General features: G+C 57.8%; 1 protein-coding gene across 1 annotated transcript; it reads right to left on the bottom strand.

Moving 5' to 3' along the window:
• Positions 1-870: 870 nt before the first annotated feature.
• Positions 871-10,092, bottom strand: Cactin (cactin, spliceosome C complex subunit). Its single transcript, XM_020181257.2, has 10 exons — positions 9,864-10,092; positions 6,598-7,063; positions 6,057-6,152; positions 5,637-5,782; positions 4,858-5,020; positions 4,659-4,773; positions 3,234-3,426; positions 2,594-2,716; positions 2,235-2,521; positions 871-2,093 (listed from the first exon to the last, which is right to left on the bottom strand). Exons 1-10 carry the CDS (start codon positions 10,040-10,042, stop codon positions 1,603-1,605), a joined length of 2,259 nt encoding a protein of 752 aa, XP_020036846.1. The 5' UTR covers positions 10,043-10,092; the 3' UTR covers positions 871-1,602.
• Positions 10,093-11,143: the final 1,051 nt, after the last annotated feature.

Genomic DNA, 11,143 nt, shown 5'->3' with positions numbered 1-11,143 from the left:
ACAAGGATAATACAAAACAAAACCCAACAAAAGCAGACATCTAAAAAGCTAACCCTGATTGACTCCTTACAGTCATTTTTCCTCTGGGACAGGTGGAAAAACTGGGCTTGGCCCACTCCATACTCAGAACCCATGGAGTAGGACAGGTCAGGGATCAATTATAGAGGCTGAGATTGACTTAGGTCTGGGGCGGGGAGACCCAAGACTCAATTATAGAGGCTGAGATTGACTTAGGTCAGGTGTTCTTTGCCACAAGCTGGCCTGGGTGATGGTGGGGGTGTCCCTTGAACACACACTTCTCTGCAGAGTCCTTGAGCCCCACAGCAGAGGCTCCTGGGATATGGCAAGAAGTCAGGGCTGGGAGGTAGCGGGTAGCTGTCTCCCATGGCTTCTGTCTCCTGCTGTTTTTTCTTTTGGCAGCACTGGAATTTGAGCTCAGGGCCTCATACTTGCTAGGCACTCTACTGCTTGAGCCACTCCACCACCTTCCCCCTGCTGTTTTCTCAGCCTTGCCTTGTGGACATGCAGGGCAGATCTGGTCACTGTGGGTGCTCGCCTCCATGGTCTCCACGCTACTCTACATCAGGTCTTCCCCTAGTGGTGACAACCACGTCCCCAGACACAAGCAAGCACTGTGCTTACGAGAGCTCTGTCCTGGGAATAGCTGCCCACCATCGGGCATCAGCTCTCCTGCCTTGGGGGTCCAGGCAGAGGGGAGCAGGGCCAAACAGGCTCCTCACAGCATTGCTTGTGCCCCCTGCTCGGAGTGTGGTTGTGTACTTTCTAGGCCTCTGGCTGTGGCAATTGTGTCTGGGTGCTGGGCGGGCGCCAGGTGCAGTGCTGTCTTCACAGCATTCCTGAAAACCTATGACAATTTTAGAATGAACTCTTATTAGAAACACATGTCTCCCAAGCAGACTCAATGAAAATACAACAAGATTTTTTTCCCATCTAAAAAAAAGTCTTTCTCAAGACACAGTCTCTTCAGATCAAAGGGCATGGCGGGAGGGCTGCATCTGGGCCAGTAACTGGGGGAGGCCTTCAGGAGACCACAAGCCGTAACAGGAGGAGCCTGCTGTGGCCTGGTGCTGAGCTGGGCATGGGACCCTCCACACCCTCCACCTTCCCCCTCCAAGGAAGAAGCTGTGGGGCCGACAGCAGTGCCATCATCACCCTGTGGCTGGAACTCACCAGAGGCTCTGGAGGCAAGCTAGGTGGGGGTGCCCTGAGAGGACCCTACCACACTCCCACCCATGTCCTTGAGGTGGGGGCAATGGCAGGCGAATTGGGGGCTCTTGGCAGCAGACCCCGTGGTCCCTAGTGGTGTCTTCTGGAACACACATGAGCAAAGTGTCAGGTTCCACTGGCCCTGGGAGCAAGGCCAGCCCTCAGGAAGGGACTGAACTCTGATGCCACTGCAGAGCCTGTGACACTGTCCTGGGCCTGAGGTCCCTCAGCAATCTGAGGCAGGTTCACGCAGAGGAAACTGAGGCTATTTGGGGAAGACCCAGCCTGAGGTGGACATGCACACAGGCAGTGCTCCCTCCAGCTGGGCCCAGGTGGTGGCCCTGGGGCAGTGGTGAGCCAGCCTTCTTGTCAGGGTCACCGGCGGTAGCGGTAGCGTTTGAAGTGAAACCAGAGCTGGAAGATGCCGTTGGCAAACTGGCAACGGAAGCCATGGCGGTGCGAGTATTCCCACTCGCGGTTGACGATCTTGAAGGCGATGTCCTCGTAGGGTGGCCCAGCATGGAAACGCAGGATGGCGAAGTCCTTGTTGTCCGCGCAGGCTTCCAGGAAGTACTCAGGCGTGGAGCGCTTGTCGATGAGGTCGGGGTAGAAGATGTTGAACTTGTAGCCCTGCACGATCTTGGGGGGTGGGTTGTCAAAGTCGTAGTGCGTCTGGTTGTACTTGTTCCACTCGAAGCCTGTGTGCACGCGGTTGAAGAAGCGTGGCTTGCGTGGCCGGTACTTGTCGGCCCACAGGTAGGCCTTGCCAGTCAGAGGCATCTCCACGCTGAACTGCGCCTCGTCCTGGCCCATGCCCTCCTTCGCCCGCCGGAAGAAGATGTCTTCTGCACTCTCACTCGCGTCGCCTGTGGGCGGGGGCTGCGTTAGCCAGGGCTCCCTCCCGGGCTCTCAGGCCTTACACAGAAGGGAACACAGGGTTTCCTGGCCCCTCCTGGTCTCCTTGACTCCACCCCATCCCTCCTGGCTCAGCACCCAGGCCTCCATACCTGTGACCTGGAGCTGCTGGCGTGACAGCTGCAGGCGCTGCAGGTCCTCGTCGGGCTCCAGCACGTGCACGTCCAGTGGCAGCTCGTGCGCGGTAAGCAGCCGTGGGCTATAGCGGCCGGCATCATAGTCGTCCAGGCTCTGCTGGATCAGGTCCTCCTCCATGAGCACTGCCTCACCGTCACCATCACCCTCTCCCTCACCTGCTGCAGTCCCGTCTGCCTCAGGCTCCACAGGACCTCCCTCCATTGAGGGGGCTGGCAGGGGAACTGGTTCCTCGGGCTCCAGGCTGCAGAAAGCCAGGGTGAGTGGATGCAGGGTAGGGATGGCAGCCCTGTTCTGTGCCTTCCACTCTGCCTACCTGTGGCCCGGGGACGCAGGCTCCTGCTTGAGGATGGGGAACAGCGGCTCGCTCTCCACACCCTGCTCCTGCTTCAGTTTGTACAGCTTCTGCCGCAACACGTCCTGGTGGCGCTCGCGCAGCCTATATCACGACACAAGCCACGGCTCGCTGGGAGGGAACGGCCTGGCCTGAGTCCCCATGGGCATTGCCCTGTCCCTGCTCCAGCCAGCCTTGTGGCTTTTGGCCACAAGGACAATGTGATTGAGGGACCCCTGAGCCCAGTCCCTTGGAGGCGGGGCAGGTCCCTATCCCAGGCATACATGGGGTTGGAGACATGACCCAAACAGCCATAGCTGGGGTCACTGGAGGGGAGGCTGCAGCAGGACACTAAGCAGACAAGGATGAGGACAATTTAGAGACATAGACAAAGTCACAATGGCAAACAAGGCCTGGGTGCAGCATAGCTGCTGTGTTTATGCACCGAAGCCAAGCATGCTGAGAATCTGTAAACAGTCCCACACTCGGGGAGGGGCTGGTGGCTGGGGCTTCTGGGACACTGTAACCCCAGAGAAACAAAGGAGGGGAGCAGAGTGGCCAGGTACTTGTTAAAGGCAGGAAGCAAGACAGGCGGCCGCTGCCTCCTGGGGTGGTGACTCACCTGGCCCGGGCCATGTGTGCGCGCAGTTGCTGCAGCAGGCTCTCCCAGTAGCCCATGTCTAGGTTGGGGCCGCCGGCCCGGATCTTGCCCTCAATGCCCTGGAAGATGACCTGCAGCTGGTTGTACGTCTTGCCCTTGAACACTGACTGCACGTCTGAGCTGACTGACGCGTTGACTCCCTCTCGGTGCTCACCTGCACAGGGCAGGACTGATTGGTGCAGGCAGGGGTCCTAGACCCTGACCCCTGTGCTGGATGGAGACAGGATGCAGACCCTAGCCCTAGGAAGGCCAGCATGGTTCTCACCCCTCTGCAGGTGAGTGTGACACTGGGTCTAAGAATCTCTCTGAGTACCCTGGTTAGTGGCCCTGGCCTGCATAGCAGAGCCGTATGAAAGGCTAGAAGGATATGCTTTGCAGGCAGACCTGGGAACTCAGAAGGTAAATTTGAAGTGTGACCCTGGGCAAGTGCTCACCCTCTCTGGGCCTTGCTTACCTTCGTGCAGCCTGAGCTTTGCAACCTAAGCAGGGAGAGCTGCTCAGGTTCCCCAGGGCTGTTGACAGCCTGGGAACACGTTGATGCCACCCCAGGACAAGTCCCTCCCCTCTATACTGAGAGGCCCCTGGGGAACAAGATGCAAATAAGCCCAGTAAGCCCAGCCCTGCACTGCCCCACCAGTGCTCTAGTATGGCCATCTGGTGGCCAAAGGGCTGTCCTTAGGGCACTGCAGCACACTCTCTGGCCTTGCAGGTACCCTGTCCTCACTGCCAGCGCACATGGGCCTAGTCCCACCTCTGAGCTTCACTAGGTTCCTCCACAATGCTCCATCTTGCATGCCATTTGCTGCACATCCCACACCTCAGCGCCCAGGGACCACACCTTCCCCTCACTCCCTACCTCGATAGATGGCAGGGGCCTCCTGTCTGCGCAGTGACACATACTTCTGGGGCAGCGCTGCCAGGTTCTGTGGTTTCCTGGCACTGTGCTAGGCCTCAGGGGCCAGGACATAGCTGATGGGTAGGCCTGGGGTTGGTGACCAGTCCCTGCTCCCAGGCTGGCCACTCCCACCTGGGGTGGCGGTAGAGGTTCCAGAAGCCACAGGAGCCAGGACAGGATGGGGAACACCTTTCTGCCAACAGCCCAGGACCCTGGGGTCAGCAGTAGAGATGTGGCCCCTCTGCTGGGTACCCCCAGGAGGAAACCAGCTCTGCCACTCGGGAGTGTGAGTGACCTTGGAACCCACCAGTAAGCCCCTGCTTGGTTGCTCCCATGAAGTCAGGTGAGTGAGGTTCACACAAAGCCAGGCCTGCTTATGCCACCTGGGGTACCCACTGCTGACCCTAGCAGCTTGCCCTTGAAGGGAGGCTTTGCCAGGCTATGCATCTCCCACCAGACCCTGAGGTCACAGTAGGCATGGCTCAGGTTACCTGGCCCCTTGCCCGAGGCCTCCAGCTTGCGGAGTTTGGCGATCTCGTCCTCAGTGATGATGGTCATGTCCCGCCAGAAGTCCACATTCTTGCCCTGCTCCAGCTCCATGTACACCTGCGCAGGCCGGACATAGGCAAGGTGGGGGCAGGGCACGTTGGCTGGGGCAGACAGGCTGTGGGGAGGGCGGGCAGCTGTTACCTGAATGTCCTCCAGTAGGTCCTCCATATCAGCCACAGTAAGGCCATTGAGGAAGGTGTAGGGCTCGTGCATCTCCACGGCCAGGTCGTCGTCCTCGGCACTGATGTACTTGGCCAGCAGGTCAATAGGCTTGGCTCGCCCATCCCGGATGCGGATCTTGGAGCTGCCAGGGCACAAGGGCAGTGGTGTCAGAGCCCGATGTGCTCCCCTTCCTGAGCACCTGCCTTCGGGGGCAGCACACTGTGGGGCCAAGGTAGGAGCCTGGTCCCGAGCGGTGGTCAGGGAAACTTTCATTTGAGAAGTGGGCACAAACCATGAGGGTGGGGACAGTGGAAGGGCAGTCAGAAGCCTCCAGGGGGGCAGCTGTCTGGGCTGCAGTGGGGGCTGCAGAGGGGCTGAGGGGCATAGCTTCTGCCTGGTGCCCAGGAGGACACATGCCAAAGTGATCATGGGGCAACCCAAGGGCAGCCCCTGGCCATGCAAGTTGGAGCTGGAGGAGCCACTGAAGTCACCAGGAGGAGCAGCAGGTGGTGCTCAGACATGAGCTGTGTAGCCTCAGCAGCCAGGGCTCCCCTTGCACACCCCAGCCCTCTTTCCTTGTTTGTAAATGGGCTGATGAGCGAGCCACGTCACACACTGGGTGAGGGAAGGAGAGGCCATCCGCACCAGAGGGATGTGGAGCACAGTGCGCATTCAGTGTGATTCCTTCCGCCATGCCCAGCCAGCCACGAAGGAGGTCTCAGGAGAGCCTCCCTGGAGGGCAGGGTGTGAGAACAAACCGCAGCTTGGCCTGCTGCAGGTGGAAGTTGTCCTCCTGTTCCTCCCACGTCTTGAAGTGCTCTGCCTCCTTCTCCCGCTGTAGCATCTCCAGCTCCTGCTCGCGCATAGCCTTCTCCCGCTCGCGCTCCAGCCTCAGCTGCTTCACCTGGAGGAACATCAAATGAGGGGCACTCCAGGGGTGCCACAGCCCTGCTGCCTTCTCAGGCCACGACCCGGCCCTGCCCTGTGCACAGGGACCAGCTGGGGCTACGTCAGCCTCCCTAAAGGAGGGGGTGAGAGCAAAGCAGGACCCATGGGGAAGGGAGACACCATTTGGGCCCCTAAGGCCAGTGAAGCTTGATGCCAGTGCCCTGGATTCGGAGGTGAACACATCCACCCATCCTGGCTGGCTGAGGTCTGAGTGCATAGCTGTGGCCCACCTTCTGCAGCTCCAGCCGATTGTCCTCCTGGATCCTCTTGTTGCGCTCCTTCAGCTCCTTCTCCTCCAAGTGGCTGATCCCTTTCTTCTCCAGGGCCTGGAAGGACAGACCCATGTCCCCCGAGCAACGATCCCTGGCCCATGCCAGCCCGGCTCCACCTCTAGGGGGCTGCATATGATGAGCCCATGTGACCTGGAACCCTCTGATGTCACCTAACAGCTGTGCTAGCCACTGAAATTCTAACTGTCTCCCTCCAGGTTCCTAGTGCCTAAGCGAGGATCCCCCTGGCCCCCATGAAAAGCCCACAGGAGGACACAGGGATGCTGGTTCTGGAGCTCCCTCCACCGACTCTCTATCCCAAGCTCCCTTCCTGCCTCACGATCCAGTGCCCACCAGCACACGTGTGCCCGAGTCATGTCTGGGAATAACAGTGCAGACAAACAGGGCCTAGACAAGTGCTCTGCTTTTCATGGCTGGGCGAGCTTGAGGCTTAGCATGGCTGGGAGAGCGGTGGTTCCCCCGCTCTGGCCCACGGGCTCACCTTGTTCCAGATAAAGGTGCCCAACAGGTTGTTGTCACCGAAGGGGTTGTCAGTGTTGGTGTAGCCCATGTACTCTTCGCCCCAGCCCATCTTCTCCCGCTTCTTGCGCTCCTTGGCCTCCTTCTTGGCCAGCCGCCGAGCACGCTTCTCCTCAGGTGTCTCGAAGGCCTTGAGCAGCTCCTCCTGCTGTCGCCGCTCCTCACGCCGCCGCAGCCGCTCCTGCAGGCTCTGCTGCTGGCTCAGGGCTGCCGCCGCTGCCCCAGGGCTCTGCCTGAATCCTGGGGACACTGTGCTGGACGCTGAGGAGCCCCGCGACCAGGAACGCCTGCGCCCGTGGTGGGCCCAGCCCCGTGCCTGCTCCTCCCCAGAATCAGACTGCGAGGACTGGTCCCGGGAGCGCCATCGGGGTGGGGGGCTCTGACTTCGCCTCCTGGGCCGCTGCCGCCGGTCTTCCTCCGAATCCGACCTACAGAGGGAGAGGACCCACAAGGCCTGCTCAGTGCTGCTGGTGGGCACTGCTCTGGGTGCTGGGGACCCAGCAGTAACCAGAACATTGATGGCTCCTGCCTTCTTGGGCTCACCAGCCTGTGGCCCACCACATTAAAGCCACACAGAAATGCACACTGGTGTGACAGACTTGACACAGCCATGGGAGCCAGGGTACTGACTGAGGGTGGGGAGACCTGAGGAGGGAGGAGAGGAGCTGCAGGGCAGAGAGATCATGTGGGGCCTGGGTAAGGATGTGGGTAGGACACCCTGGGCACAGCACATGTGTGGGAAGAGCATTCCAGGCAGAAGGAACAGCAGGAGCCATGACACCGAGGCTGGAATGCACTTGGCTTGTCGAGGTTGTAAGGTGTGAATCAGAGGACTGACCTGGTCCTACGTGCCAAAGACAGGCATGGACAGCGTGCCAGGAGGAAGTGGGGTTTGAACTGGTCCTGGGGCGGGCAGAGTAAAGTGTCAGGAGGAAGGAGCAGGGTGTGAGGCATCCCTGGGGATGGATTCTTGGATGTCTATTTTGTCTGATGTGCTGCTTACTCAGCTCACGGAAAGAAACAACGTAAACCATGAAACCAAGTACACTGGAGCCCTTAAACACTGTTGCCTTGTTTTTTTGTTGTTTTTGTTGTCTTTTTTCTTTTGCTTTTTTTTTTTCTCAGAGCTGGGGACTGAACTCAGGGCCTTGCACTCGCCAGGCAAGCGCTCTTCCACTGAGCTAAATCCCCAACCCCGAGCCCTTAAAAACTGACCGAAAACTCTATCAAGTTTTCAGAGACAACTTCAACTCTCATTGTGTATCTCAAGCGGCTCATCACTGCAAATCACTTAAATCCCAGAAAACAGCACGGGGAAAGATAAAGACGGCAACAACAAGACTTACAGTGGCTCCTGGAGCTCTCAATGCACCAACGCCTGGGCCTTCAACCAGATGAACTGGCTTTTTTCCAAAAGGAGCAGATGGTAAAGTTCCAAGTTTTGCAGGCCACGTGGTCCAAGCCACAACTACTCAACTCTGCTCTTTAGCACAAAAGCAGCCCGGGCCAGCATGGAGACAAATAAGTATGGCTATGCTCTGCTCCCCCCACTCCTTTGGCAGCACTGGGGTTTGAACTCAAGGCTTCAGCTTCCTAGGCAGGCGCTCTACCACTTGAGCCACTCCACCAGCCCACGTGGCTGGGCTGCAATGCAGCTTTATTCCCAGACACTAAGGTGAATTTCATCTCGTACTCAGGAGTTAGGAAACATGAATCTTCTTTTGACTGCCTCTCCATTAAAAATGTGAAAACCAGCCAGGTGCTGGTGGCTCATGCCTGTCATCCTAGCTACTTGGGAGACAGAGATCAGGAGGATCACAGTTCAAAGCCAGCCTGGGCAAATAATTCCCAAGACCCTATCTCAAAAAAAGACCCTTCACAAAAAAGGACTGGTAGAGTGGCTCAAGGTGCAGGTCTTGAGTTAAAAACTCCAATGTCGCAAAAAAATTTTTTTTTTTTTTTTTTTTTAGAAAGTGTGAAAACTAGGGGCTGGAGCTGTGGCTCAAGCAATAGAGCGCATGCTTTGCAAGTGCAAAGCCCTGAGTTCAAACCCCAGTCCCACCAAAAAAAAAAAAAAGGGTGAAAACTAGGCTGGGTGTGGTGGTTCAGAGTTGCAATTGCAGCTACTTGGAAGGTGTAGGTAAGGAGGACTGTGGTTCAGGCCAGCCCTGGCAAAAATAGGAGACTCTATCTGAAAAGTAATTAAAGCAAAAAGGGGTGGAGGCATAGCTCAAGTACTAGAGCACCTCCCTAGCAAGCTAGGCCGAGTTTAAACCCCAGTACTGCTACCCTCCTCCGCCCTGCCCACCAAAAGAGTAAAAATTAGCCAGCGTGGTGTCCCACAGCTGTGATCCCAGTACTCTGGAGACTGAGGCAGGAGGATCTCCAGTTCCAGGACAGCCTGGGCTGCGTAGCAGGACTATATCACCAAATAAAACAAGAAGCAACAAACCACCCAAGTAAAAAAAACAAACCTAAGAATGTAAAGAGCATTCTTACTCCCTAGCTTAATCAGCTGACCCCTTAACTCAATTCTGCCACTTTTATCTTCCTGGGATGCCTGGGGCAGTGACAATCTCATCACACTCAAAAGCCACGTTGTGGAACCTGAGAACCTTGCACCACAGCCTCTCCATGGTATGGAGACCAGCTGGAGAAGCTCTGCTGCAGCTGTCAATGTGAATTTTGTCAGCTGTCGTGGGCTCCTTTCCCCTTTCATATCCATCTCCATTAGCAAGGGTTGTCACCTTCACTTCCAAAGTCCCCCTCAAATCTACCCACTTTCCCACTAAGCCTGACATCACGGGGCCATCGACTGCCTGGACAACCGTGCCATCCATCCTCCTCTCTGGTGCCCTCCTGCTTCCCCTCAGTCTCCGCTCCATAGGAAAGTCAGAGTTTCTGAAAGTCAGTCAAGTCACGTCACTGCTCTATTCAAAGTTCTCCTCATTTCCCTCCGATAACTCCTCACCACGGCACACGGGACCCTTATCCCTGGGTACCTCTCCGACCTCACCCCCTGCATCCCACTTGCTCCGCTCCTTGCGGTCTCTCAAACCACCAGGCGCCCTGCTCTCAACGCCTGTCACTTTCTTGTCGCCGCTTGGTTTACCGAGAAGAACCCGTGCTCTGACACCCCTTTCTCTGACACCACGTCGGGTCCAGTTCCGCTAAGGCGGAGACCTGACGGCAGCCGTATCCTCAGAGCTGGCCCCCCAGCGGTCCCACCTGCGCTCCCGGCTCCGCCGCCTCCGCCGGTGCCGCCCCTCGTCTTCCCGGCGCCGCCGGCTTCGCCGCCCATGGCTGCCGCTCCGACTTCTGCTCCGACTGCGACTGCCACTCTGACTCCGCCGCCTTCGGCCCCTGCGACCCGCCGACCGCGAGCGTGAGCGTGTGTCGCGACCCATCTGTGGCTACGGCAGCGGCGGCGCAGACGCAAACAGTCGGTGCCTGCACTGGGGGCCTTTCTCGACCAAGGCGCGCTTGGGGCTGCCCCATCTTAGCCCGAACCAGGAGAACGCGTCCTTCCCGCTTCCCGGAACTGCAAAAGGCGGGAAATCGGGATCTTCCTAGGTCCTCAAACGTAGCTTGCGTGACAGACTCCGTCTGAACCGTCGCAAGCCGAAACGGGAATAGCTATCCTTCAGGCAGTGTTGAGGCAGCCCGAGGCGGGTCTTCGTGCCTTAGTGGGCTGGAGGAACGGCGGGCGGGGCCGCTAATTGTGGGCGGGGACAGGGGAACGAGGAACCGTTAGTGGGGCGAGGCCTCGGGGACTTGGGACCAAAAAGAGGCGGGTCCACCGAGGAAGTGGAGCCGAGGCGGGCGTGGCCCTCGAGGATGAATCAAAAGGTACGGCCGAAAGGGGGCGCGGCCACAGAGGCGTGTCCCAGGGGCGAGGTCTCGGGAAGGCTGCGGACGTGGAAGAGGGCGGATGCGAATACAGATTGCTCAAAAGGGGACGGAGATTCAAAAAGTCTTAAGAGGCCGGTCCGGGTCATCATGTTCCACCACCTACCAGTGAATACTTGCGTAGGTTATGTTTTTAAAAAACTTCAGTAACTCCCTTGAATTCCCCAACCCGTTTTAGAGATGGGGAAACAGGCTCGGGGATATCACTTTAACATCTTCCTCCATCCCCAGCGGACCTTGGATTTGTCGTGTGGGCATTGAGACCCCTCGTGGGAGGGTTTTAGCACGGGAGCGATGAGCCAGGCGGAGTGCCCACGGGCCAGTGGGAGGATGGACACAAGACTAGAGGCTCTGGGCTCTCCAGCCCAAGGCTGCCCCACCACCTCCTCCACCCACACTTATAACCACACTGGGCTGGGTGTGCTGTGCTTGGATGAGACGTAATATTTTAACTTAAGCTAACTCTAAATGCTGATCTTAAATTACAACTCCGCAATTCTGACTTTGCATGCACTGCTCTTCAGAAAGAAACCCGGGACCATATCCTGTCATTTTTGGGGGGCGTGGTGCGACTGGGGTTTGAATTCGGCTTCAGTCTT

The sequence above is a fragment of the Castor canadensis genome, chromosome 14, assembly GCF_047511655.1.
Source record: "Castor canadensis chromosome 14, mCasCan1.hap1v2, whole genome shotgun sequence".
Taxonomy (NCBI): Eukaryota; Metazoa; Chordata; class Mammalia; order Rodentia; family Castoridae; genus Castor; species Castor canadensis.
The sequence above is the reverse complement of the archived record's forward strand: the minus strand, read 5'-3'. Positions and strand labels throughout refer to the sequence as shown.